Raw genomic sequence first — 27,374 nt, 5'->3', positions numbered from 1 at the left:
CGCCCAGGGATGCTCAGGGTTTGCACCTGACTCTGCTCAGGGGTCGCTCCTGGCAGGACTTGAGGGGCCATATGGGATGCCGGGGTGCCCTACCCGCTGTACTACGATTCCAGTCCCCAGACTTCTCGTGAGGCGCCCCCAAATGCGGGATGACGTGGAAGGGCGGAGAGCTAACTGGGAGCCTGTTTGAAGTGCAGCTCGGGTTCGAGATTGGCCTTCACTCCTCGCTTCTCAGTTGACCGCCGGAGCGGAGTGTGGATTTTGCCCTGCTCCCCGTGGGGGACTTCGTCTCTGTCAGAATGGGGACTGTGAAATACGGTCTTCTGCAGGGAGCGTCCCGAAGAGTCACGTGCTGTGGGTGGAGAAGGACAAGCGTCTTCAGAGAAATCATCTCCCAGTTATAGGGATAGCAGAAAAGAGGAGAAGGGAAAGGGGAAGAATGACTGGAGGAAGAAAGAATAGCCGAGAACCTCCCCAGCGTCTGGTGAGAGGTTGGGGCGCAGATTCAAGAGTCCCAAAGAGAGAGATGCGCTTCCAGAGCTCCGGGGGTTGGTGGGCAGAGCTGGGCTTCTGACGGGGACCGTTGGGCTCACGGCTTTGTACAGTAGCGTGTTGTTTTGTTCCGTCTTCCTTGAGTTCTTTTATCAGTTTGATCCTCCTGTATCCTCAGCCCCAGAACACTAACCAGTTCTGGTTGTTCCACCCATAGTGCTCACGCGTTCTTTCATTCGGCAAACATTTACCGAAGAGCCTCCTGTGCTTAGCACCCAGCAACACATGCTGGGAACGCCCGAGCGGACAAGACACACACATCCTGCTTTGACATACACAGAGAACCAGAGACGAGCCATGAAACGTAATTCCAGCGTGTGTGTGGTGACAGGAAGGAGATGATCTCGGGGCTGTGTGAGAAGTGCAGGTGGGGGCCGGAGCAGTGGTACGCTGGGTGGGGCGTTGGCCTTGCACACAGCCGACCCGGGTTTGATTCCCGGCATCCCATATGGGTCCCCCAGCACCGCCAGGAGTGACTCCTGAGTGCAGAGCCAGGACTAGCCCCTGAGCATCGCCGGGTGTGACCCAAAAAGGGAAAAAAAAGAACTGCAGGTGGGAGGGTGTTCATTGGGCTGGCAGCTGTGTGCTTTCGTTCATGAAGCAGGTAGTTAAGATGAAATACTCCAGAAAGGGTAGGATAAAAGCATTCTCGGGGGTGGCGTTACGGTTTTGTGGTTGATGTAGATAAATTAACGAGGTATCAGGAACCTCCGTGGTGCCACTTTACAATAACTTGAGCTGAGACGAGTGAGGTAGGATTTCATTTCCTCAGTGGGTTTGGAGGACGCCGAAATCAGACAATCTTTGGCTCGTCCAGTGCAAGTTGGAGTCTGACGTGTTTGTTTCCTTCTCAGGTGGAGGCCTGAATCTTGATCTATGTCCCCCATCCATCCGCTGCCTGAAAGTGCTTCATGATCACATGACCGTGGACATGGACGCTGTCCTCTCGGAGTTTGTCCGTTCTACAGGGGCAGAGCCAGGGCTGGCCCGCGATCTTCTGGAAGGTAGGGGCTGTGCAGGGGGAGAGAGAAGACTTTTCCCATCTCCGTTGACCTGGAATGGACTGTGGAGGGATCCAGTGGACGTTAGCTTACTTCTTGATCTCCTTTAGACATGATTTTTAATTTTGAGAAAATTCAATTTTTCTATTAAAAAAATCCCCGTTTTACCTCAAATTTGGGGGTTGCTTTCTTCACTGTTCACACTCAGGTTTCGGAAATGAACTTTAATATTAGCCTACTGGAGATTTCATTCTAGATCTGTAAGCTTTTCTCTTTTATAAAGATGCTGTTTGGGTTTTTGTGTTTGGGATCATCAGTGGTTTTGTTTTAGTTTTTAGAATTAATTAATTTTTATTATGAAGTAACATTGATTTACAAGAGTGGAATGTTGATATGTTTTAAGGGGACACAGTGTCACTCTACTAAGTTGCCCCAGTGGCACCCTGCTTCAGCCCCACCCCTCCCCCATCTTGATAAATTGAATTCTGTGGTCCAAGTCCATGGGCTTGTTTTAATTAGACATTATGTGTTTCCTGCTAAGAGTCTTGGGGGAGGGGCCGGAGAGATAGCACAGCAGTAGGGCGTTTGCCTTGCGTGCAGCCAGCCTGGCCGAGCCAGGTTCAAGGTTCGATTCCTCCGCCCTTCTCGGAGAGCCTGACAAGCTACCAAGGGTATCTCGCCCGCACGGCAGAGCCTGGCAAGCTCCCCGTGACGTATTCGATATGCCAGACACAGTAACAACAAGTCTCACGATGGAGACGTTACTGGGCCTGCTCGAGAAAATCGATGAACAACGGGAGGACAGTGCTTGACAGTGTGTGTTCCCTGCTTTGTGGTCTGGTTTCTTTATAGTTTGAGTGGGTATGTCTATGTTGAGTAAACTTAATGGCTTTATTTTGCTCCCATTTTTCTTTATTTCTATTTATACATAAGTATGAATGTCCTGGGGTTTGTCTTTATTTGTTTGCTTTGTTTTCAGATCACACCAAGTGCTTTCAGGGGCCACCTCCAGCGTGTGGTACTCAGGGATTGCTACTAACAGTGCTGAGGGAATTTTGTGTGCTCAGGGATCATTCCTAGCAGTGCTCAAGGGATTGAATCTGGGCCTCATGCCCATTAACTGTCTCTACAGCCCCCAAATGTTCTAGATTTGAGTTTCTTAAGGATTGAAATTATATCCAAAGAATTTTTTTCTTTGGATCATTTAGGGTTCTCTCCTGGTGATGCCCAGGGGACCATATAGGGTGCTGGGGAATGAGGGTTGACCACATATATGCAAGTTAAGCACTCTGCCCACTGTGCTATCTATCCACTTTTTATTTATTTATTTATTTATTTATTTTTGGGTCACACCTGGCGATGCACAGGGGTTCCTGGCGGTACTCGGGGGACCATATGGGATGCTGGGGATTGACCTCGGGTCGGCCGTGTGCAAGGCAAACGCCCTGCCCGCTGTGCTATCGCTCCAGCCCTCTATCCACTTTTTAAATGTGAGTTTTGCACTTCTTAATATGAGACTCAGTAGTACTTGAACTAGGCAGTGCGGGTGCAGATCTAGACGGCTCTTGGCAGTCACATTACAGATGAATGCTTGCAGGACTTGAACATGTACCCGTGTATAGACACATACTTGTACTGACATGAAAGAAAGCGTTAGGCACTTCGAAAAGATGCAAGAGAAGGCTGACCTAGTGCAGAAGGACCTTCGTGCTGATGGACGTGAAGAGTGCGGGGAACCTTGAGAAAGCAGAAGCAGGTGTCTCTGTAGAAAACGTTGGCTTACAGCTGGTCTAAGGGTCAGAGATTGTGTGACACACCGGAGAAGCTGTCGTGAGGTAGAAGAGGGGACGGGGCCTAGCAAGTGGACTCTGCACAGAATAGGGGCCCTTCTGTGTCATTACATTTCAAGTGGTGGTCACTGGAAAAGTAGTGAAAGATGCTAATCAGGGAAGTGACATAGTAAAATTTGGGTTCTTAGTGTTGAAGGTTGTGGCATAATGAATGGCCAGAGAAGTGGTCAAATCAGCGAAGAATGCTGTTAATTTAGTAGGCGAGAGAGATGGTACAGGGCTTAAGGCACCTGTCTTGCATGCTGCCAACCCCAGTTGCATCCCTGACCCTGCCAGGCGTGACGACTGGGCATCGTCCAGGAACCCCTGAACACTACCAGATGTGGCCCCCAAGTAATATTGCTAAGTTTAAGTCAGGGTCGAGATTGTGGCTTAGTGGTAGAGCTCTTGCCTTGTATGTGTGAAGCCTGGATTTGATCCCCAACACTGCAGGGAGGAGAACGAAAAAAGGAAAATTGCCAGCTTGAAATGAGATGATGATGTGGACTATAGGCAGGTAGGATTGGCGTAATCGGACAGGGGAGGGCACTTGTTGTCTTGCACGAAGCTGACCTGACCCCCAGCACCCCATGTGGTCCTCGGAGCTCATCAGCGTGATTCTTGAACGCAGAGCCAGGTGTAAGCCCTGAGCATCGCCGGATGTAGCCCCAAAACAAAAGAGGTGGATAAAGTTAAAATAGAATTTACAAGGGAAGTCAGAGGACCTGCTCCTGCTCTTCTAGCTTCTCTCTGTATCTCGCTAGGGTGCTTTAAAAGTTAACCCTGATTTCCAAGAATAGACTGAGTAGATTAGGGTCCCTCTCAAAAGACAGGGACCGTGTATTATCCCTGATTGGGGTGGAGGCAATAAAAAGGGACCAGGTTTGAGGTATGTTTCGGGTAAAGACTCGCTGCTGAGAGAAGAGGAGGAGCAGGATCTGGGATGTGGAGAAGAGAGTGAAGTCACGGGGGGTGGGGGGTTCACTTAGGTTTCGGACCTGGAAGGATGGGGAGGACCGGCTGGCTTGGAACAGGGGAAAGAAGCTGTTAGGGACAAAAGATGGTGACGATGCAGTTTGGGTGGTCAGAAACCCGGTTGTAAGGAGCGCAGCAGACGATTGAAAACACAGATGCACAGTGCTCAGGGCACACACCACGCGTTCATGTTTCATCGGGCCTCCCCTCTTCGGTGACATGGACTGTCTTTGGAACAGACCGAAATCCCTGCCCTTGGCATTCTGTTGGGAAAGACAGTTGATAAGTGATAACTATAGTAGCTTCAGTGCGTTTATGAAGTGTGTAAGTACTGTGAGACCAGAGAGGGGGATTGGTGAGGGAGACGGCAGTTTTCATGCTTGGCAGTACTTGGGACCATCTGGGGTGTCGGGGGTGTGCAGGGTGAGCACCCTGCCCACTGTACTATCGCTCAGGAACAGGTTGTGGATTTTTTTTCTTTGTTTCTGTTTGGGTTTTGTTTTGGGGGATGGGGACAGTTGGGCCCCAGCCACCAGCGCTCAGGGGTTTCTCTCTGCACTAAAGGTTCCCTCCTGGTGGGGCTCAGGGGACCATGTGGGGTACCAAGTATCGAATATGGCTCAGCCACAAGCAAGGCAAAAGCCCTTCCTACTACCTGCTATCATTCCAGCCCAGGTTGTGACTTCTGGAGAACCAGGACATATGTAGAGTGTCACAGCGGGCTGGAGAGATGCTATCGGTGTTAAGACTCTTACCTTGCGTTTTGTCCAGCCCCAGTTCAGCCCTGGCACCACACGGGGTCTCCAGAGCACCACCTAGAGGCCTTTGAGCACAGAGCCTGGAGTGCCTGAGTACTGCCAGGTGTAGCCCCAGTCCCTCCTGTGAGGGACCGAGAGCTAACTCAAAAGGCTGTGTACGCGCCCGGGTCAGTCCCTAACCCTGCATGGGACCCTTAGCATAGCCGCCGTGGCCTCCAAAGCAAAGCAGAACAGAAGCACCTCAGCCTTTCGGGCAGTGGGAATACTTAAGTCTTTGCCGGCCCAGGGACTACAGAGGTGCCAGTGTGAGCTGAAGCAGTGAACAAAGGGAGGCGAAGTAAATCGTTGAGAAAAAAGCCTTCAGCTGTGGTCTGATACTAGTAGTATTGAACTTGTGGAAGGAAAAACATGAGAGCAGCAACAGGAAGTACACAGAAAATGCCCCATCTGTGTGTTTCCGAAAAGGCACTTAGGGACCTGGAGAGTTACTCCGTGCATAGGGCGCTTGCCTCTCTGGTCCCTGTGTGGACTGCGGCGGCCTCAGGCAGGTCCCCGTCCTGCTGTCATTTGGTTCCCTTGGTCTGAGCCACGAGGTCATGGGTTCGAGAGCCCCAGGCCCTTTCCCTGAAGGGAGACCGTTTTCGTGCTCCTGGGGCATGCTTGGGAAATAGACCAGTAGACCGGTGCACTGCTGCTTCCAGTCACAGTAGGAGGTAAGGAGGAAGGGTCAGGGCACGGCTCGGCGGTTCCTCGAACCCTTGCCGAGCGTGGAGGTGCGCGGTGACCGCGCTCCGCCTTCGGCTGCAGCTGCACACTCAGCCCTCTGCCTCTGCTTCGCCCCTCCAGGGAAGAACTGGGACGTGAGCGCCGCCTTCAGTGATTTTCAGCAGCTCCGTCAGGTCCACGCCGGGAACCTGCCCCTGCCTTTTAGTGAGGGCAGTGGGGGTGCCAGGACCCCTGGTAAGGGGTTTCCCGAGAGAGAGCCTGCCGTGCGCCCTCCCCGGCCCACCCTCCAGCGACAGGATGACATCGTTCAAGGTACCGGGGGCATTTGGGGGACGGCTGAAGACGATCTTAGGGGTGCCACATTCCTGGGTCTGCGTCCTGGGGGCTGTGTGTTTGTGGAGCGGGGAGATGTTCTGAGAGGTCGTGTATGTACTGAGGTAGGGTTCGCAATGGGGTGAGCTGTACGACTCCCCAGGATCTGTCAGAAATCCGAAATGCACGTGTGTCCGGGACTGGGCGCCTGAGCCGTGGGCACAGGCCCCGGGCTTGGTCTAGGCACCGGCGGGCTCCGAGCGCTGCTGCTTTGGCCCAGGAAGCCCGAGGGCAGACTTCTCCGTCCCTTTGGGGGGCCACTGAGCACCACCAGTGTGGCCAAAAAAAAAAGAGACTTAGTATTTGTATGTGGAATAGTGGTTACATAAAGTGTAATCATTCATGTTGCGGAGTACTTTGTAACCATTAGAAAGAATCAGAACATGAAGAGAAAGACACAGTATAGTGTATTTCGTGTCCTCCTATTTACCGTATTAAAATATTAATTGTTGTACATATATATATATATAAAAAATTCTAGAAAAATACTAAGCTTGCCTCTGAAAACAGGATCAGAAACTTTGAATAAAAGGGACATTCCTCTGTAATATTTAATACTTTCTGGTATTATTTTGATTTTATTGTTGCTTTGTTTTTGGGGCTACATCTGGCTCTGCTCAGGGCTTACTCCTGGTTCTGTGCTCAGGGATCACTGCTGGTGGGGTTCTGGGAACCGTGTGAGGTGCCAGGGATCAAACCTGCGTTGGCCCGGGCAAGGCAAGCACCTTACCCGCTATACTCTCTCCAGCCCCTGTTTTGTTTTTTTTTCACCATGAGCCCATGGTACTTTATCTATAATTTTAAAACGCTTTAGGGGCCAGAGAGACGGTATGTAAACTGGGGCTTGCCTTGCTGCCGCCTTGGCCACGGCCCTCACTCGAATCCCATCTCTGCATATGAGCCTGAGCATCCTGCCGTGTGGGAACACGTGTCATGAGGCGGCAGGCAGGGCCAGGGGCGAACCTGGCGGCACTGCAGGGAGGCTGACACTGGTGGTGCGATCGGGGCTGGAGGATTAGGCCTGAAACTTTTCCGTGAATAACTTCGTAAATCATGGTGCCCTCGTTAACTTTTTTATTGAAAGAGAATATGATGTTCACAGATAGCATCACAGGGTTCAAGCATGTAGCACGGTGATAGAGAGCACATGCTTTTCACGTAGATAATCCTGTGTTCAATCCCTGCCACCAGAAACCAGAAAATAAGGGGGGTGGGGTGTGTGTGTGTGTGTGTGTGTTTATGTTTATGTATATCATCACTATAAAGTAATTTGAGACAGCTTGACGGACACTGGTTTGAGAACTACCTTTTCTCATTTTGGATGATCTTGACGTGGTGGAGGGCATGCAGATGAATCACAGTACCCTGTTGAACAAATCATGATCATGTGGATTGCCACTAGGAAGTTACAAGTGGCGCATGTCCTGAACAGATGCAGTGACTGGGGGCACTGTCCGCATTGCTGTCTTCATCTGTAGCAGGAATTAACTATACCTATACATCGCTGATAAACGCGAATACCATGAAAAATGCTAGTAAATAATGTAGAAAGAAATATGATTGCAAAAAAGATTCTCTTGAATATTTAAGACTTGTCCTGTGTTTTCTCTTATGGAAATTTCTTTCTGCATTCACCAAAACTGAAAAGTATTGAAGAACTAATTTGACTGAACCGAAACCCCTTTCTGTAAAATCCTTTGTCCTCCTAGTGAGCAGGTCCCATGAATGGGCCCCTGCGGGGGGGGGGAGGGATGAGGGGACATTGTCCAAGAAGGGCAGAAGGTGGCGTGTGTGCCTGTCATGTGTCAGTGCCATGTCTGCAGGACCTCCGCTGCCTCCGCTCTCTTATGTTTGAGAAAGAAGCTTGTGAGCTCTGGAACCACTGAGGCCAGAGCGTATCGTGCTGGGCACCCTCAGGGCAAACGGTCGCTGTGGGAGTTCCCAGATGGGCCGTGCATGTTCTCAGTGACTCCATTTCTCATTGCAGAGAAACGCCTGTCTAGGGGTATCTCCCACGCCAGCTCCAGCATCATCTCCCTGGCCCGCTCCCATGTCTCCTCCAATGGTGGGGGTGGGGGGAGCAGTGAGCACCCCCTGGAAATGCCCATCTGTGCCTTCCAGCTCCCAGACCTCACCCTGTACCCCGACGACTTCCGCAGCTTCATCGAGAGAGACCTCATTGAACAGTCGATGCTCGTGGCCTTGGAGCAGGCAGGTCCGTGAGTGCGTCCGCTTGCCGTGCTGCCGGGGCTTCTCCCAGGAGAGGCGACTGGCGCGAGCGCCCCCCGTCGGGCTCAGAGTTAGCAGCTGGCCAGGGCAGAGCGCGGCAGTCTGGTTGCTGCTGCTTCACGCGGAGAGTGAGCCGGTTAGAGCAGGTGACAGACGCTCTCCCCCGGAGATGTCTGCTTTGCAGGGAAACCAGAAATGTGGCGGGAGTGGGAATCGGTACCCGAAAACCAGCCCAGAGAAATCGTACAGATCCACTTTGTGTTCCTCTGGAGTGCTTTTGAAAGCAGCGGACCAACACTCCGAAGGAGGCTTAGTGGAAAGTCATCCGAAAGTCAGGCCCGCTTACCTGAACCTTTCTCGGAAGATTTCACTTTCGCGTTGGGTCGATCCTAAATGATTGCTCAAGTGAATGAAGTTGGAGCCAGCGCAATTGTAGAGCGGGTCCGGCCGACCCTGGTTTGCTTCCTGAAACCCTAGATGGTCCCTCAAGCACCTCTAGGAGTGATTTCTGATTTCTGAGTGCAGAGCCAGGAGTAACTTCTGATCCCGGCCAGGCGGGACCAAGACAAAAGGAAGGCAAGCAAAGAGCAGTGGGCGGTGTTCCACAAAAGCTTTTCTCTCCTGTTGCCGTAGGCCGCTTGAACTGGTGGGTGAGCATGGACCCCACTTGTCAGAGGCTGCTCCCTTTGGCAACGACTGGAGACGGGAACTGCCTCCTGCATGCAGCCTCCCTTGGTAAGTGTGCATGGCCCTCCGTTCCCGTGGGAGGTAGTGTTAGCGGGGCAGGGGAGAGCTCACGCTCTGAGCACCATTTCAGGAGTAACCCCAGAGCACTCCTAGCTGTGGCCCCGAAACAGAGACAAAACGGACTCCCAAAAAGGAGTAAAGGCAGCATTAAAGTTAAATCTGACGTGCAGATTTTGATCCTGCCAACAAAATCTCAAGTTCAGAACTGGAGAGCTAGTACAGAAGAGAAGGTATTTGCTGGGCCCCACGTATGGTCCTCAGAGCCCTGCCGGGGGGAGCACAGAACCAAGAGTAAGTCCTGAACGCCACGAGGGGTGGCCCAAAGTAAATGAAAAATAATGACTCAGTGCGCGAGAGAAGACAATGAATATATGTCAGTGCAAGTGTCCGTCTTGACCCACCAGTCCACAGGTCGCTAGGGTGGGTCCTGGGCTCCAGAGCCAGCAGCAGGGGCTTCCCTGGTCCTCAGCACCTGGGCAGAGGCTGCAGTGCTCTGGCCGAGTCTCGAGAAGTCATGGCTAAGAGCGGGAGCAGGGGCCAGGGCGTGTCTCTGTGTGTACATGCCAGCCCTGCCTGGGAGTTCTGCATTCCTGGCCTGCTCACTGCTGTCTGGGAGGTCCCACGTGAGTCTGAACAGGTTTAGGGTCCAGCGTGGACTTCCCTGAACACCCTCTTCTCGCTCTTGGCTACCATCTGTGACTGGGCTTAACGCACACGCTGTGCTGTAGCGTTGGTACCTGGTGAGGCTTGGCTTAGCCCTGCACAGCCTGGCAAGCTCCCCGTGGCGTATTCAGTATGCCAAACACAGTAACAGGTCTCACAATGGAGACGTTACTGGTGCCCGCTCAAGCAACTAGATGAACAACGTGAGGACAGGGCTACAGTGCTGCCTGTTGCTCAGTGGATTAAAAGACTCATTTTCATGAGACCTTTGTGGGGCTTGTTCACCCGTAGCAGGAGGCCTGGTGGTTCGGCGTCTTCAGACTTCAGCCCCGTGAGCAGGCCTGGCTTGCCCGCCTGCCTGGTGTAGCTTGTCCAAATCGACGAGCGGCGCCTGTGCGGTGAGATCTGGCAGGTTCCTTGTCACCTGAGCAGGGCTGTTCTTTTCCATCAGGTGCGTCTCCCTCCCTCGGGGACCTTTGTGCGCCCCGGCGTCAGCCTGAGCCCTTCAGGCGGCCTTGTGTCACTCCGTGCACGGAGCCGAGTTGTGCGGGGCCTCACAGCTGTGTCCTTCTGCAGGCATGTGGGGCTTCCACGATCGGGACCTGATCCTGCGGAAGGCGCTGCACTCGCTCATGGAGAAGGGCTCGGAGAAGGAGGCGCTGAGGCGGCGCTGGAGGTGGCAGCAGACGCAGCAGAACAAAGAGGTGAAGGGCGGCGGGGAGGTTGGGCATCGTCCTGGGACGCAGGGCAGCCGCACCTGCCCGCACCTGTGGGTGTGTCCCGTGAGTGACCGGCTTGTCTGCTTCCAGTGTGGCCGGATCTCCGTTGAAGGACACAAGAGAGGAAGTGCTTGAATATCCTGGGGGGTCACTTTTGTGTTGGTTCGGGTCTTGTGGCCACACCTCGTGGAGTTGGGGTTGCTCCTGGGCTGGGTACGGGTGGCCGGGAGGACGTGGTCACTTCTAGTTGTGCGCAGGGGTCAGCCCTGCTCCCTTACGTGCCAGGCCTGTCGGTCCTGGTAGCACCTCCCTGTCCCTGTACATTCGCTTTTCATACTCCTTTTGTTCACTGAAAAAATGTTTAAACAGGGGTGACAGGCAGTTCCAGTGAATAGGAGGCGTGGCTTTCACCTGAAACCGGGTTCCATCCCCAGTACCGCATAGGGTCCCCCGAGCCATGCCAGGTGTTAGCTCTGAGCACTGCCAGGTGTGACACTGCCACCGTCCCCCACCCCCAAATAGCGTTTATTGGAACATAGTTTTGCCTGTTCTTTGCAGGTCCGTAAGAACAGATGTTTGTATTATGGGAAACCTGAGAGGGTCACTGGCCTTCGAGGGTCGCTCGTCCAGCCCACCTAATGATCACACCAGACACTCAGAGGAAGATCCTGGGCCGCCTCCCCGCCTCCTCCCCCGACTCCGCTTGTCTTCTCTGTTTATCTCCTGCCCTTCCTGTGTGTCTATTTTTGTATGCTCATGGCAGGGTATATTCTGGTACTGACTGGATTATGTCAGGGTTTCTTAACTGTTTCCCGACCTTGTTTCCTTCCTATGGTTCCGCCTCCCCGTGTGACCTTGGGACCCCTTAGTTTTGTGCCGTGATCCCTGCCCCCAGGTACATGTTTTCACCTGTGGCCCTCTTGAAATGTCCTTGGGTCCACAGAGGCCTACAAGGCCCTCGGTGGGACATGCTGGAATGTGGAACTATCTCTTCAGAAGATTTCCTTTTCTTTTCCATCTTCTTAATTTTCTCCATTTATTGCTCTTTCCAGACTGGCCGTAATGTAGAAATAAGTTCAGAACATAATTTAGAATTTTAAGTTCTGAAGACTTGAAATATACAAGTAGAATATGTCTTCGTTTTCTTCTCAAAACCAAAGAACCTGATTGTCAGATCCATTCAGGTCACACTCCTATTTGCCTGGTTGGCCTGGGAAGGTCACTGAGGAATTGCCCAGAGAGGTCTCCCGGAACAGTGTCCCAGTACCACCAGGTGCCTGACTCCTGGTGGAACTGGGTTCCACCGAGTGAAGGATCGGTTTACTGAGCTAGAGGAGGCTAGAGTTTCCCTTACCCATTAAAATCGTACCTTCCCTAAGCCATAGACTTGACCACTCCAGAGACAAGATTAGACCACGCAAGACACAGCATGTGCACTGTGACATAGACGTAAGGCAAGTGTGAGAATAGGCTTCCCAGTTCCAGCTGTTACAGTTGGGTTAGAGTTCGGTGTTCTTTAGCTCAGAGAGGCAGAGATACTCAGGCTCTCTTCGTGATCAGCTAACTGTTCCGTGCCAGACCCTGTGGATAGCCTGGGTAGGAGTAGCGGCTGGTCAGGAGAGGGGTGTTCTTTTCTGGTACTCAGCTCATGATTAGTTCCCTTTTGGAAATGGGGCCTTGATCGTTGTTTCAGCACTGACCATTCAGCACTGACCAGCACAGAACTGTTCCACCTGGGCATAGAGAGTGAGCGAGGGCACTGACGGACTCTGGGACTTGGGCCAATGGCAAGCAATGTATTAGGCCTTGTCTTCCGGATGGCCTGTGAACCCTGCAGGCTAGGTGGGCACACCATCTAGTGGCTGTTTGTAGAAAAACAGGAAACAAATCCATGACCTGATGTGTCACTAGGGTACCTCCACGTCTGAATTGTATGCTGTTATTTTTATTTCTCTGCTGCAAGTTTTGTGATGGGGACTTGTCAGTGGTTGACACATGCCTTGCCTGTTTGACACCTCACTGCTGGCCGTACCCTATCATTACAAAAAATACTCTTGAGATGACATTTTATGAACTGAAAATAAAGTGCCTCTTTAGTTCCCCTTAAATATGTTCTTAATGCCCCTCCCGTTTCCACTGTGATTCTCTATTATCAGTGTGGATTTAAGCTCTGATACTCGTTTCGCCCTGAGGCAGGAGACCTGTGTTCTGGCACCGTATTCTGAAGCCAGTAGATTGTGGAATGCTTGTGTCGCCTTTCCCTCTTAGTGAAAACGTAGTGGCCCAGAGAGATAGGACAGTGGTGAGAACGCTTGCCTTGCAAATGACGGACCCAGCCCAATCTTCACCATCCTACATGGTCCCCGGAACCTACCCGGAGTGATCCCTAAGCACAGATCCAGGAGTCCTGAGCACTGCTGGTTGTGGTTCCAAAACCAAATAGAACAATAACAGAAACTGGTAGTTTCACTCAGTGTTGTTTATTGACTCTCTTCACGGTAGTAGTGGGCGTATTTCCAAAACAAACATTGCACTGGCCTTAGCTGCTGCAGTAGGTGTAGCCCAGTGTAGAGCACTTGGTTTTGCATGTGTGAGAACCTGGGTTCAGTCCTCCGACCCATGTGTGTGCACACGGGCACACACATGACTGCAGCAGAGCACCGGAGCATGGGTGGAGCATGGGTGGGAATGGTCATCACACTGGGACGTGGAAGAAAGGCTTGGAGAGGGGTCTTGCGACTCTCGGAGTTGAGAGTCACCGGGTAGATGGGAGGACGATTCCCCAGTCTCAACAGAAGCTGAGTTCAAACAGCAAGGAACTCCATTCCAGGGACCCCAGCGAATGGGGTCAGGTTTTGCATGTGTGAGAACCTGGGTTCAGTCAGAGCGGGCCAGGTGAGCGCTCAGTGAGCTACCTGAGGAATCTGGACACCATCTGAATAGCCTGAGGCACCCACGTGCAAAGCTTGTACCCCACCATTTGAGAACCCTCTGACCCGCAGTGATGGTCCTTTTGAAAAACGTGTAACAGGGCTCAAATGTTTGGGTTGAATTTTAGAAATACTTGGGGAGGATTTGATCACCATTGCCCCATGGGGTCCTCCAAACCCCACCAGGAGCTACCCCTGAACACTGTTGAATGAAGCCCCAAAACAAAATAAATAAATAAAATGGACCATAAGAGTGTGTGATCGAAAGTAGTAAAAACCAGTTAGGGAGCTGTTGCTATTTTTGCTTATTTGGGGCCTGCTTTGCAGTGCTGCGGTCACCTGGGAACACCCCACAGGATTCAGGAGGTGGGGGCTGAAACCCGGTTCACGGAGCAGTGCTCTGGCACTCTCTCTGGCCCTGGGGTGCTTCATATTTAATAACTGCTGATCCAAGGGACTCAGATATGGGCCTATGAAAGGAGAACCGAGGTACCTCCCTGGTTTGTTGAAACGGGTATTTGGGTGATAGTGGTGTCCTTTGCTAGGTAGAACTGGAGGAAGAAGAGTGGGTTTGGACAAGGTGGAAAGTGAATTCCGACTGGGGTTGGAGCCAGGCAGCAGGCGCCAGGCCCCTCTTGTGAGCAAGCTCTGACTCTGTAACGAAGACAAGGGAGAAGGATGTCAGAAAGAGACCCCGGAGGGCATGTCAGCACCACTGCAGGGCTTCCTGGAGACTCCCGCCCAGGCAGCTACACAGCCTCAGGCCCTGGCTCTGGACTTTGACCCAGTTGGCTCAGGATTTCTAGGAATGACCTACCGAGCGATGTTTGGGAGGCCAAAAAAAGGGAAAGAAAGGGAGAAGAGATTTGACTTGGTCATACAGATTGTTAGCCGGGTACACTGAGAGCAGGGAGGGGGGCCCTGTGGCCGTGCCCTCTGGTCTGGCTTCGTAGCCAAGCTTGGCACTCTCCTGTCCACTCTCTTCCAGTCAGGACTGGTGTACACAGAGGACGAGTGGCAGAAAGAATGGAATGAACTGACCAAGCTCGCCTCGAGCGAGCCCCGGATGCACCTCGGGACCAACGGAGCCAGCTGTTCCGGGTAAGTGCGCCGCAGTGGAGGACCCCGGAACCCCCTTTCCTGAGCCTCCCTGTTTGGGGTGGGGCTGGGAGAGGAGAAAGGGGTCCTGGCAAGGCACCACGGGGCTAGCAGCAGGGAGTGTTCTGGAACTCTAGGTGCTTCAATGCCACTGGAATCTAGAGGACATGATGCAGAACGAGAGTTGGGCTGGGCAATCCGGATTTCTGTGTCATTAAAGGTTTCTCTCAGACATTCGCCTTGTATGTGACCGACCTTGGTTTGATCCCAAAAATATAAAAGAAGCAGCAGCATGCGAAGAAATAATAATTATATTAACGTGGGGGGTTGCAGAGGTTTGACAGGTACTGACATCGGCCCATGGATTGTCCCCACATCCAGGCCAGGGACCTTCTCCCCCTGGGCCCACTGACCAGAGTCGAGGTTGGGGTGAGCACCAGAAACACGTAGAGAAGCGGGCTCCCGGACCAGCCCTCTGGGGACCCATCGTGGCCCCGCAGCACAGGTTCCGGGTCCTGCACCTTGACCCTGGCTGACATCTCTGTTGGCGGTGCTCGGGTAAAGGCCCAGCCAGGGGACAAGGTGAGATGTCTCCACACGGACAGTGAGTTAGGAAGCAGGGATGAGTGGCAAATGACCTCGAGAGGTTTCTGTGTTCCTGCCCCCGGCCCGCTGCAAGGCAGTGTGGCAGACCCCTGCTGTAGGGTCTGTCTCTGCATCCTGCTGAAGGATACTCTTCGGGCACCTTAGATACTTTTATTTTTTTTTAAGATACTTTTTGAAATAAAGCAATTTCTTGGGGAAATTTTTAAAAAGGTAGACGTCTGGAAACCCCGGGACAGATGATCCAAATTCTTCAAGATATTGGGAGGAACATTTAAAAAGGAAACCTACAATTTTGAAGACTTGAGTTAGGCTTGGTACACAAAAGCATTAACTCTGAAAGATCTATGCCATCTGTGTTCACAGCAATGCTAAGTACACGTATACTAGCCAAGGTCTTGGAAACATCCCAGATGTCTAATGGCAGATGGGTGGATCAGGAAATTGTGGTGTATATGGGGCTGGAGTGATAGCACAGCGGGTAGGGCGTTTGCCTTGCACGCGGCCCGACCCGGGTTCGATCCCCAGCATTCCATATGGTCCCCTGAGCACGGCCAGGAGTAGTTCCTGAGTGCATGAACCAGGAATAACCCCTGAGCATTGCCGGGTGTGACCCAAAAAGCAAAAAAAAAAAAAGGAAAAGGAAAAAAAAAACCTGTGGTGTATATACACAATAGAATGCTGCTAAGTTTTGAGAAAAAGTGAAATTTACCTTTTGTCACCATGGGGATGGAACTGGGACGTGCCACGTTAAATAAGTCAGAAGGAGAAGGAGAAATATGGGATGACCATCTGCACTAAGAAAGGAAAAACGGGAGTAGACGGTATCTAATGTCCAGACCTTGGACATCAGGCTTGGGCTTGGACCACAGAGCTGAGGTGACCAAGTTGGGGTGGGAGGAGGCTTTGAGGGGACAGTGGAGGGGCCTGGAAGTAAATATGTGTAAGGACAGTGGTGGAGTGTCTCGGGCCCTGGTGATGCTGAAGGAGCAGCGTAGGTGTCAGTACTTTTGTAAGTGCATCACCTCAACTGTAATCTTCTTAAGTTAAAAAAAAAAGACAATAATAAAGACTGACTTAAGGACTAGCGCACCTGATGGCCCTTGGTGGGCATGCGTGGCCTCTGGGCATCGTTCCAGGCACCACGTGGATTCCTAAGCACTGCTGCTCCTCTGTCCCCACCCCCCACCCCCATTGGAAGCCCCCTCAAAATGAGATGAATAATTTCCCCCTCAAATAAAATGAAATTGAAATAAATATCCCCAAGGACTAACTTGACGGTGACAGAAGATGTTTGGGGAAATGTGAACAATTTCTACATGCCTGATTAGTGTTATATTTTGAAAGTGATATTAATGGTATTTTGCTTTTAAAAGGAGTTCTTTTTTTTCTTAGAACTAGAGACATATGGTTGAAATGATATTTAGGATTTGCTTCAAAATTACCTACTAGGGTGGAAGTGGGGTTGAGAGAATAGGTCTAGGGGCTGGAATGACAGCACAGCCAGTAGGAGGGCAGTTGCCGCCCCAGGGTTAGTCACCAGCGGCCCATATGGTCCTCCACACCCTACCACAAGGAGGCCCTGAGCATCTCCAGGTGTGGCCCTCAAAACAGAACTTAACAGAGCTCTGGTTAGCCATTAAACTGATGGACCACATGTTACACTGAATAAAGCAGGATGATAGATTGCTGAACGTTGAGTCTGATTTTCTAGTTTGAATGTGTTTTAAAATTCGAAAATTTCCCAAGAAAATATTTAAAATTAAAGCCAGCCCAGACTTTATTGTGCATAAGGCTGATCAATGCGGGCTCAGGCGAGTGGGTGAGCAGTGAATGGACTCAGGATCCCAGCAGGCTGTGCCGTAGGCCTCGCCCTTGGGAAGCTGCCCTAAGAGTGGCAACGCAGGAATGCAGAAGAGGAATTTCAGCCTTTTTTTTCCTGTTTTAAGAATTGTGGGGGGCCTTGGGGACCTACACCAGGTGGTGCTCAGGGTTAACTCCTGGCAGGCTCAGGAGATCCTTGTGGGGTGCTGGGGCTAAAGCCCAGGTCAGCTGCATGCAAGGCAAGTGCCTCACCTGCTAGACTTTCGCTCTGCCCTCCTTTCTTTTGTGGGGAGGAAACTTGGGGGTACACCCGAGCTTGTGCTCAGGGGACATTTGCGGTGCTGAGATTCGAACCTGGGCTGGAACTACAGCCACCCACCAGCAAGCGCCTCGGCCTTGGCTCTTTCCCTCCGGTTCCCCTTATTTCCTTGTTCTCTGGTAGCACCTGGAGGGTAGTGTTACAGGCAGGTGGTTGTGGGGGGCCAGACTGCAGGGCTGTAGATCGAGTCACCGTGAATCGGGGGAGGACAGGAAGGTGAGTGGCTCCCCTCGCGTTCCTCGCATGCTGCTGTCTCTGGAGCCTTGGGCTCTGTCTGGGAGTGGAAGAGCTCGGCCGAGAGGTGTGCGCTGTGGTCTCCCTGGGTTGCTGGCCTCCTGGTCTCTCGTGTCTTACCGCTCCTCCTGCCCGCTGCAGGCTGGAGAGTTCCGAGGAGCCCGTGTACGAGAGCCTGGAAGAGTTCCACGTCTTCGTCCTCGCCCACGTGCTCCGGAGGCCCATCGTGGTGGTGGCTGACACGATGCTGAGGGACTCGGGCGGAGAAGGTGAGTCCGTCCATCCTCGGCCACCCTGAGCAGAGTGCTGGGAAGAAGACGAGGAAGGGGGGTCCGTGGGGGAAGAGGAGGCCCAGAACGGAGCAGAACCCTCCAGAGTCCACACAGAGCAGCCAGGATAACTGCTAAAGCTTCTTAGTGACGAATGAATTAGTCAAATGGCCAGGCGAGAGCTCTGCAGGCAAGGTGCTTGCCTTGTCCATGGCCAGCCTGGCCATTGCCCCATTCAGTTCCCTGAGCCCCACCACGAGTGAGTCCTGAGCTCTGCTGGGTGTGGCCCCAAAGCAAACACAAAAGTGAGAATCACCATCAACGGGAGTGAGGTGCACAGGTGGGAAACAGGACGCTTGATGAGCCGGAACGTAGGCTGAGCTGTCCTCGTGCCTTCCAACAGCCTTCGCCCCCATTCCCTTTGGGGGTATCTACCTGCCTTTGGAGGTCCCGGCCAGCCAGTGTCACCGCTCCCCGTTGGTGCTCGCCTACGATCAAGCCCACTTCTCGGCGCTTGTGTCCATGGAGCGGAAGGAGAACACCAAGGACCAAGGTGCCGAGCTCCCTGCCGTGTCCAGCTGCGCGGGTCTGCTTTAATCCCAGGGGGAGCGCATGCAGAGCAGGACCGAGCACCCGGCCACACAGACGGTGCCGGGGTGTGGTTCGTTGCCTTCACGACAGACCGGAGGGTTTGGTTTTGTTGCGTATTGGCGGGAAGAGCCTCCTCTAGGCTCTGCTCCCTGAGCCCTCGGCTTGCGGATGAAGGCGGTAAAACCTTCCAGAGCACGCCTGCTGCATTTGTGCTAACAGTGCTGCAGTTCCCATATCCGTGTTGACTGGCAGAAGCGTCCCGGGTGTCAGTGGGCTGGCTGATACGGAGGTCTGAAGGTCGGGGGCCTGAGCCGTCTTCTGGGGAAGAAGGAAAACCCGTGGGGTAGTTTCAGCGGGGGGTCATGGGTGTGTAAGAACTGAGAAGCATTGTCGGGACCCGTGGCAGGATTCAGGGGTTCAGCTCCCTTTAGCAGGGTCAGTCTGTGTCCAGTCGCTTCCTGTCGCCTCATGAGGACCTTGACGCTGTGTCTTTCCTCCACAGCTGTGATCCCACTGACTGATTCCGAGCACAAGCTGCTGCCCTTACACTTTGCGGTGGACCCTGGGAAGAGCTGGGAGTGGGGCCGGGATGACAGTGACAACGTCCGATTGGCCAGGTGAGGCCTCTGTGAGCACCTCTGCGCTGCCCAGACGCTCTCGGGCAGTGTTCTTGGGGCCAGGCCAGGGGGCCCGTCTTCAGGCAGGTGCGGAGGACAGGGCAGTCCCGGCGTTCGCAGTTGCTTTTTCTCCTGGTCTCTCTCACGTGGTTCTTTTCTTAGTGAACCTTGCACCTAGCTGGAATCTTGCATCCTAGAATCCCCAAAACAACCGTCAGGAAAGAATTTCCTGTTATTCAAGAGCGTCAGGTCACGCTGTCTCCCAGAACCAGTGGCATGGGAGTTTCAGATGGTTGGACAGGGGCAGCTTCCCCCCGCCCCCCGCCCCACCCCGGCCCGTCTGCCAGGCCCTGGATCCCATCCCTTGCGCCACAGAACTCACCTCGCTGGAATCGTTCTCTCTGGGTTTTCACCTTTCTGAAAGGTGAACGGGAGCCTCCCCACTCCCAGGCCTCCTCCCTGTGCTGCTGCAACCTCGCCCCGGGAAGAATCCGTGAGTCTCCGAGCCCCCCGCCCATTTGATTCGCAGCCAGGAGAGGCATTTGAGCGCTGCCAGTATAACCCTGCCTGGCCCCAGCCCCCAAGGAGAGCAAAAGCAGAGCTGAGAATTGGAACCAGGGAGGTGGTTCCGGGGAGTGGGGCACACTGTCGCGGTCTGCCTGGAACCATGTGCACGAGCCCAGTCTGCACCCCCAGTGCTCCAGGCGTGGCCATGGCGGCCCCAACGCTGCAGCGAGGGCTGGTCCTTGAGCCCTGATGTCAGGCCAGCACTTCCACTAGCTGAGCTGGAGTGACCTCAAGGCATCTGAGCATGCCCGAGGAAACCCCAGAAAATAAAAGTAAAGGGGCTAGCACTTGCCTTGCATGCAGCCAGCCAGGATTCGGTCCCAGAACCCAACAGGATTCCGCCTCGTCCCCTGCCAGCCCCACCAGGAGTAAGCCCTGAGCACTGCTGCGTATCATCCCCAAGAATAAAATAAAACACCAGAATTTTTCAATTTTTAAGTAGGTCCTCCGTTACCAAAAATTACTTCTTAAATATCTCCCAGAACAATAAAGGCTACACTTTATTATTTCAGTTTTCCTGACACTGTGCTGGGCCTTTTTATCCTTGTTGCCAGTCCCGCAGGGGGCCCAGTGACTTACTCTCTAGCTCAGTGATTAGAGAGTAGCTAAAGTTCATTTAATATTGATTTAAATTGGGCAGTGTCTTGGTGTCACACCCAGCAGTTCTTGAGGCTGTTCGTGGCTCGGTGCTTGGCTGCCTATTGTGTGCCAGGAATGGAGCCTGGGGTCACCCACTCAAGGAGAGAATCCCAGGGCTCACCCACCCCACAACAGAATTCCGGGGCTCACCTGTCCCAGGAGAGATCCCTGGAGCTCACCGGCACCAGGGCAGTGCTCAGGCCCTGTTGCCCTGCCCACACCACCTGTCAGGATCCAGACTTTGCCAAAGTCACAGTTCCTTTTTGACCGTTTCTTGTCTTCCCAGTGTTATTCTGTCCCTCGAGGTCAAATTGCATCTGCTGCATGGCTACATGAATGTGAAGTGGATTCCTGTGTCCTCGGATGCCCAGGTGAGGCCTTTTCCTCCACCTGGGACTGTGTCACATTGTGGGCGGTGGGGCAGGGGAGGGAGCTCCTCTGAAGGGGAGGAACTGGGGAGCCCCAGTGAATTTCAGCGGGCCTTCAGTCCTCCTCCACCTGGCACCCTCCTCCCTTCCTGCCACTTTCAGCTCCAGCACACTCCCGCGTATTCTTTTTTTTTTTTTTTTTTTTTTTTGCTTTTTGGGTCACACCCGACGATGCACAGGGGTTCCTCCTGGCTCTGCACTCAGGAATTACTCCTGGCGGTACTCGGGGAACCATCTGGGATGCTGGGAATCGAACCCGGGCTGGCTGCATGCAAGGCAAACGTCCTACCCGCTGTGCTATCGCTCCAAGCCCCAGCTCCTGCATATTCTTAGGAGATACTGAGTCTGTCATGATCGCCCCAAAGTTCTCCACCCCTGCGCACGCCTCCATGTTGGACTTCCGAAAGGAGCTTGCTGGGCTCCTGCTCCAACTCTGAGCGCTGTGAGAACTGAGTTTTGGCCTGACTGGGTGCCAGTGTGTAAGGGGACGGACACGCGGGAGAGCACAGAGGGATCACGTGTGGTTGTGGAGTCTTCTTCAGGGCTGACTGGCCAAGTTTGGACGAAGACTGTTCCCTGTGGGGCTGACCGGGCTGAGTAATTTTGGGGTTCGTTTCAAATAAAAAAAATACTCACGTTTTTAATTGAACACAGTAAGAGACACAGTTACAGAGTTATTCATGATTGGATTTTAGTTGTGTGGCGTTTCATCCCGGTCTCTTGACCATGTACACTTCCCACCACCAGTGTCCCCAGTTTCCCTCCCTCACCCCACCCCCACCTTTTTTTTCTTCCTCTTCCTCCTCTTCTTCTTGTCCCTCTTCTTCTCTTCCTCTTCCTCCTCCTCTCTCCCTTCTTCCTTCCTCCTCCAGCCCCCCTCTCCTCTCTCTCATTTCTTTTGGGCATTACGGTTCGCAATGCAGATACTGACTGAGGGGCCCTGGCTATCCCTTCCCCCACGTTCCACACTCAGTTCGTGTCCAGAGTGATCATTTCCAGCTATCGCGGTCATACTGCTGCCTTCTCTATCCTGACCGCCTTTCGTGACCGTTAGGATAGAAGGCTGTCCCCTGCGGGACTGCCGGGGCTGAGTTTGGATAAAGGCCGTCCCCTGCAGGTCACCCAGTACGTGCGGGACTCGGCTGCAGCCTTCCCAGGTGCCTGGTGTCATTCCAAACCACTCAGAGGCGTGCCCCGTGGCAGTGGGTCAGACAGAGCCCAAGAGTGGCTAGGGGAGGGGCAGGCCGGCACCCGTTCTTTGGAGTGAGGCTGCCCCCGCCCACCACTCGGGCCGTTCCCACACTCCTTCCCATGCTGACTCCCAGGGTAGTGGGTGCCCCGTGAGCCAGACGAATGGGAACGTCGAGCCAGCTGGGCCCGGGGCCGATGAACCTTGTCTTTGTCTCGCAGGCTCCCCTCGCGCAGCCCGAGTCCCCTACCGCTTCAGCCGGAGACGAGCCGCGCTCCACGCCAGAGTCTGGTGACTCCGACAAGGAGTCGGTGGGCAGCAGCTCTGCCGGTGCCGACGGCAGCAGGCGGAAGGAAAAGTCGAAGCGAGAACGGGAGAAGGAGAAGAAACGGGCCGACTCTGTGGCCAACAAACTGGGGAGCTTCGGCAAGACCCTGGGCAGTAAACTCAAGAAGAACATGGGCGGCCTCATGCCGGGCAAGGTAGCCAAGCCCGCGGGGCTGGGCGCGGGCGTGGGGCCCGGCGGTGGCACCGAGACCCTGGACAAGAAGAAGAAGAACGCCCTGAAGAGCTGGAAGGGCGCCAAGGAGGAGGCGGCTGGGGACGGGCCGCCGGCAGAGAAGCCCCCGGCCGACGCGGCCAGCAACGGCGGGAGTAAGTACAGCCAGGAGGTGACGCAGAGCCTGGGCCTGCTGCGGATGGCCATGCAGGGCGAGGGCAAGTTCATCTTCGTGGGCACCCTGCGCATGGGCCTCCGCCACCAGTACCAGGAGGAGATGATCCAGCGCTACCTGGCCGACGCCGAGGAGCGGTTCCTGGCCGAGCAGAGGCAGAAGGAGGCCGAGAGGAAGCTCGCCAACGGGAGCGTGGCGGGCGGCCCCCCGCCGGCCAAGAAGCCGGAGCCCGACGGCGGGGACGGGCTGCTGGCGGCGCCCTCGGCCGAGGCCAAGGCCGGGGCCTTCTCCGCCAGCTACCCGGGGGGCTACACCATCCCCCGGTCCTCTGGGGGCGGGGTCCACTGCCAGGAACCGCGGAGGCAGCTGGCAGGGGGCCCCTGTGGGGGTGGCCTCCCTCCCTACGCCACCTTCCCCAGACAGTGCCCCCCAGGCCGAGCCTGCCCCACGCACGACGCCTCTTCCTCGGAGCCGGCCAGTCACCCCAAGGATGGCACTCACCAGGGCGCCTTGTTGCCGCAGCCCTTCCGTGTGGCTGACTCCTACAGCAACGGCTACAGGGAGCCCCCCGAGCCTGACGGGTGGGCCGGGGGGGCCCAGGGGCTCCCGCCCACCCAGACCAAATGTAAGCAGCCCAACTGCAGCTTCTACGGACACCCCGAGACCAACAACTTCTGCTCCTGCTGTTACCGGGACGAGCTGCGGCGGCGGGAACAGGAGCCGGGCGGGGAGCTCCTGGTGCACCGGTTCTGACCCTCCCGCACTGGGCGGCAAGGGGCGCGTTGAGGAAAGTGACCGCATTGCGGGCTCGGCAGCGTCCAGTCCCGTGCGCCCAGGCGCAGCTGGGGCAGGCAGTCCCGAGCGGAAACTGGGTGTGTGTCGGATGGAGGGCTGCCAGCTGCAGGCCACGCCGCCCACCTGGAGACCTGGACTCAACAGGAATGAGGAGGCACTGGACTGTGCAAACGATAACTGTGTCTCACCAGTCCTGTGGGCTTCCCCAGCACCGGGGAAGGCAGCAGCGGGAGGTTTGGCGGGTGGGCTGGGGCGCCGGGCAAGAGTCCGGAGAAAGGTAGGCAGTAGGGGTTCCCGGCTAATAATGAGAGAGCAGAGTGCCTCCAGGTGGGGAAAAGTACAGGGGGGTAGAACCGGGGAGCGTAGGAGGGAACTGGAGGCGGGACACATTTGCTGTTGAAGGAAGAAGTCGGGCCAGCTGAATCCTCGAGGGCTGGGAGAGGCGGGCAGGAACTCACGGGCCCCTCGCCGGGAAGGGAAGAGGGCGAAGGGGGGTCCATCTCCCAAGACGCGACGCCTCCCACCTCTCGTCTGCTCGGCTGTGATGGGACCTCCCGGCCACACTCTGCGTCTCCTCATTCCTTCTGAAGACTGAGCTAACGGAATTAGGAAGGGTATTGTGACTGTGTTTTAGGACTCTGATTGTATTAAAAGAAGAAAGTTCGCTCCGGGTGAACTGGCACAGAGGGAGCCAGGAGTGTCTTGGCGAGGGGGGGGGAGGCAGATTTTCGGCCAGACTGTTTCAACCAAAACCAAAAACCAAACTCTTAGCACTGCTATCCTCTGCTGCTACATTTCCAGAGAAGCAAATTTTTGGACTCTTTTTTTTTTTCTTTTCTTTTTTTAAGAAAAAGAAACAGAACAACCCCAGCAAGCAAAAACATTTTAGAAAGTGATTTTTTATTTTTATCATATTTAAGTGATTCTTTCTCCCCTACTTTATGGAGAATGAATTTAACATCCCGGCTTCTTTTGTTAAGCCATAGTTAGCTGACCTTAATCTGTGGTTAGTTTATTAAAATAATAGAAAATACTTTGTAAGAAAAGATATTTTTGATAACAGTCTGACATTGAAACAGGAAAGGGATTAAGGGCAATTTATAAAAAGGTAGCTAGAGCAATATATTTTAGTGAGCTGTAACCACAGATCACAGATCAATCCCAGTGAGCTGATCTGTCTTTGGGGTCTCTGGGGGTGGCAGTGGGCCTGCATGTAGTCAGGGGAACCCCTTTGCATTTTGCACAAAGCACAAGTCTGGACAGCTTATGGCCTGGCCAGTGCCATTTCTTAGAGCTTTAAACCAGAGGACCTATATTTCTTCCACCCTGGGGAAAAAAATAACTATGCAATTGTCTAGACTCCTCGGCGTGTATGGAGAAGAGGAGCCGATGTTACTTCGGTGCCTGGAGTGGTAGCTGGGCCCTTTGTCTGGGTTTTCCTCCTATGAAGTCCAGCGTAGACTGGACCGGGTGTGGGAGAGACGCGTGTCTGTCGCTTCTGCCCGATGGGAGCTGTTAGCCCCGCTCGCTGCTCACTGCTCCCCCGGAACTCAGCCCCTGGCCACCACAGCCAGCTCACAGTCTAGGCAGATTCCTTTCTTCTCCAACTTGCAGCTTCTTCCTTCCCAATCCGATCATTGTTGATTCAGTCCGTTCCTACCGAGATGAGATCTCGGGTTCATGGAGCGGGGTCACGGGATGAGCGTTTGGGGGCAGGGGTGCCTGGTGGGAGAGAGGTGCTCTCCCTCGGGTGCAGAGCTTCTGGGAGCCCCCAAATCGCACCATCAACATAAGGACTGACTCAGTGCAGTCAATTCAAAGAATGAATCAGTAATGCACAGATTAGCAATCTTGAACGCTGGCTCCAGTAGACAAGGATTAGGGTGAGGGGAAAAGTGTGGACTTGAGCGAGTAATCAGGTGAAACCAAAACATGTTGAGATTTTTGTTCATTGTGAAAACGTGATGCTCATGGTTTTCAAAAGATAGTGCATTATAGTAGTGTCTGTTACTGAACCCTCGCCATCCCTTCGACCTTGAGCGTGCCCACAGTGAGTGCCTTGCTCACCTACTGCTGCTGAGACCAGCGCCCATCACCATCTGTTCCCAGGCCTGCACCCAGACCTCCAGAGCCAGCTCCAGGCCCACCTCCAACCTCCGTATTAGGGGGTTCCTGGCCTGGACTAGGAACAAGAGCACTCCAGAGTTAAAGCAGGATGGTGTTGACTCCCCACTGGACTGCAGTGTTTGAATCTCATCTGTTACAGATTCTAGCTGGTAGGTCTGTTTTTAAAAACTGAGGACAAATGAACAAACAAAAACTGTGTCACACTTGTTTTGTGTCCTGTTGCCTGTTGTTTTGTACATCAGCTAATCCCAATTCCTTTTGACCTCTTTTCAAATAAAAAGGTGGAAATTACCGTAGGGGTGGCGACTTAGGGGTGACACGAGTCAAATGGGGCTTGTCTCGGCCTCCGCTTTCTAAGAAACCGTTTTTAATTTGGAAAAGGTAATTATGGTTCATTGAAAAACTTTGTTCTAACCCGAAAGACCTTAAGTCAGTGGGGGTTTCTTTTGGATGTGCGGGGGTGGAGGGGACTTCGCCACGCCTGGCAGCGCCCAAGGGACCATCTGCAGTGTGGGTCAAACCAGTGTTGGCCAGCGCAAGGCGAACACTCGGCCCTGTGCTAGCTCGCTCGCTGCCATCTGGGTACTTTTGTCGAGTGAGGGTAGTTTGCCTCGCTCATTAAGGGGGGCTTGGGGTGGGGGGCCAAGGAGTGATTCCCGCTAAATGGAAACAGTTGGGTAGATTGGAAATATTGGGGTGATCGGGACGGAAGAGGCCGGCCGGTGTCATCGCCACGTTGGGGAGAAGGTGCCCATGGCTTGACCCCGAGGTGGGGGGGAATTCCTTCGTTTAAGGGATGGGGGAGGGGGAGGCTGGGCCCGCTGGCCCTTGAAAAGAATGACCGCCTCCCCGGTGTGGGCGCGCTCCGTGCCACCCTGTCACTGGGCACGTGGGTGGGGGGCGTCGGTGCTCCGAGCAGGCGCTGACTAACCCCTGAGTCACCCGGCAGCTTTGGCTCCGGCTCCAAGCGGAATTCTGAAAATGGAAAACTTGGATGCAGCCGCGGCCCCTCCGCCCTCCCTTTCTGCCAGGAGCCCGCCCGAAGCGCGCAGGGTGCAGGGTGCGGGGCTGAGAGGTGGTCCCCGCCCCCGCCCCCGCGCGCGCCTCCCTGTCCCACCCCGGTTGGACACTGCGCCAGGTCGCCCAACGACGTCTCCCCCTTCCTCTGATGACCCTTCTGGACTCGGACACCCCCTTGGTGCTCCGGCCCCGCCGAGCGCGCAGACTAGAACGAGGCTCCCGGGGAGGCAGCGGGCACTGCCACCCCGCCCGCCCGCGCGGCGTCCCCGCACCCAACACGGCAGCTCTCCGAGTGCTCCCTCGGTGCCTCATTTCCCGTCTTTGTCCCCGCAGTGCTCCCCTGCCACGCCGCCCCACCCTCCCTGCTACCCTGGCTGCGGCCGGCCGGGGAGGGGTCGGAGCATGAATCTTTCATCGGGGCTCGGGTGTCTGCGGGGTCCAGTTTCCAGGCGGTGGGCGGGAGGAGGGCGCGCTTCCCAGGGGCCCGGGATGGGGCATCTCTGTGCTTGGGCACTCAGGTTTCTTCCAGATTCTGGCTATTCTAGAGAGTGCTGCAGTGAACAAACATTGCTCTCGGCGGGAGTGAGCATAAACGTCTATCTTGCCGACCTTACCCCTGGTCTCCCAGGCGAGAAACTCCCCGAGATCCCGTTTCTCCTGTATCTGAGCCCCTTCTGGGGGATGCTGCAAGGCCTGGTTCCCCATCACTGGCACCTCCTTTAAGGAGAAATCTTGGAAAAACTGCACTTGGGGCCAGAGCGGTACAACATCGGGGAGCATCTGGCCAGAGTTCCATCCTCCGCATCATACAGGGTCCCCTGAAGCCCTTCGGGAAAGATTCCTGAGCACAACTGGGTGTGGCCCCCAAGCTAAAAACCA

The 27,374-nt window shown here is 54.3% G+C and overlaps 1 protein-coding gene across 2 annotated transcripts; it reads left to right on the top strand.

Annotated features, from left to right (window-relative positions):
- The first annotated feature begins 1,262 nt into the window (after window positions 1-1,262).
- OTUD7B (OTU deubiquitinase 7B) lies at window positions 1,263-25,682 on the top strand. Of its 2 annotated transcripts, XM_056125652.1 has the most exons (11): window positions 1,263-1,556; window positions 5,962-6,153; window positions 8,201-8,428; window positions 9,076-9,177; window positions 10,429-10,556; window positions 14,490-14,602; window positions 17,721-17,848; window positions 18,252-18,401; window positions 18,942-19,056; window positions 20,549-20,633; window positions 22,101-25,682. In XM_056125652.1, the coding sequence occupies exons 1-11, from the start codon at window positions 1,472-1,474 to the stop codon at window positions 23,304-23,306; spliced, it is 2,532 nt and encodes an 843-aa protein (XP_055981627.1). In that variant the 5' UTR covers window positions 1,263-1,471; the 3' UTR covers window positions 23,307-25,682. The 2 variants fall into 2 exon arrangements, with proteins under 2 accessions (XP_055981627.1, XP_055982282.1); XM_056126307.1 differs by lacking the exon at window positions 9,076-9,177.
- The last annotated feature ends 1,692 nt before the right edge of the window (window positions 25,683-27,374 follow it).

This window comes from Sorex fumeus, unplaced genomic scaffold, assembly GCF_029834395.1.
Source record: "Sorex fumeus unplaced genomic scaffold, SorFum_2.1 ptg000001l, whole genome shotgun sequence".
Classification (NCBI taxonomy): Eukaryota; Metazoa; Chordata; class Mammalia; order Eulipotyphla; family Soricidae; genus Sorex; species Sorex fumeus.
The sequence above is the reverse complement of the archived record's forward strand: the minus strand, read 5'-3'. Positions and strand labels throughout refer to the sequence as shown.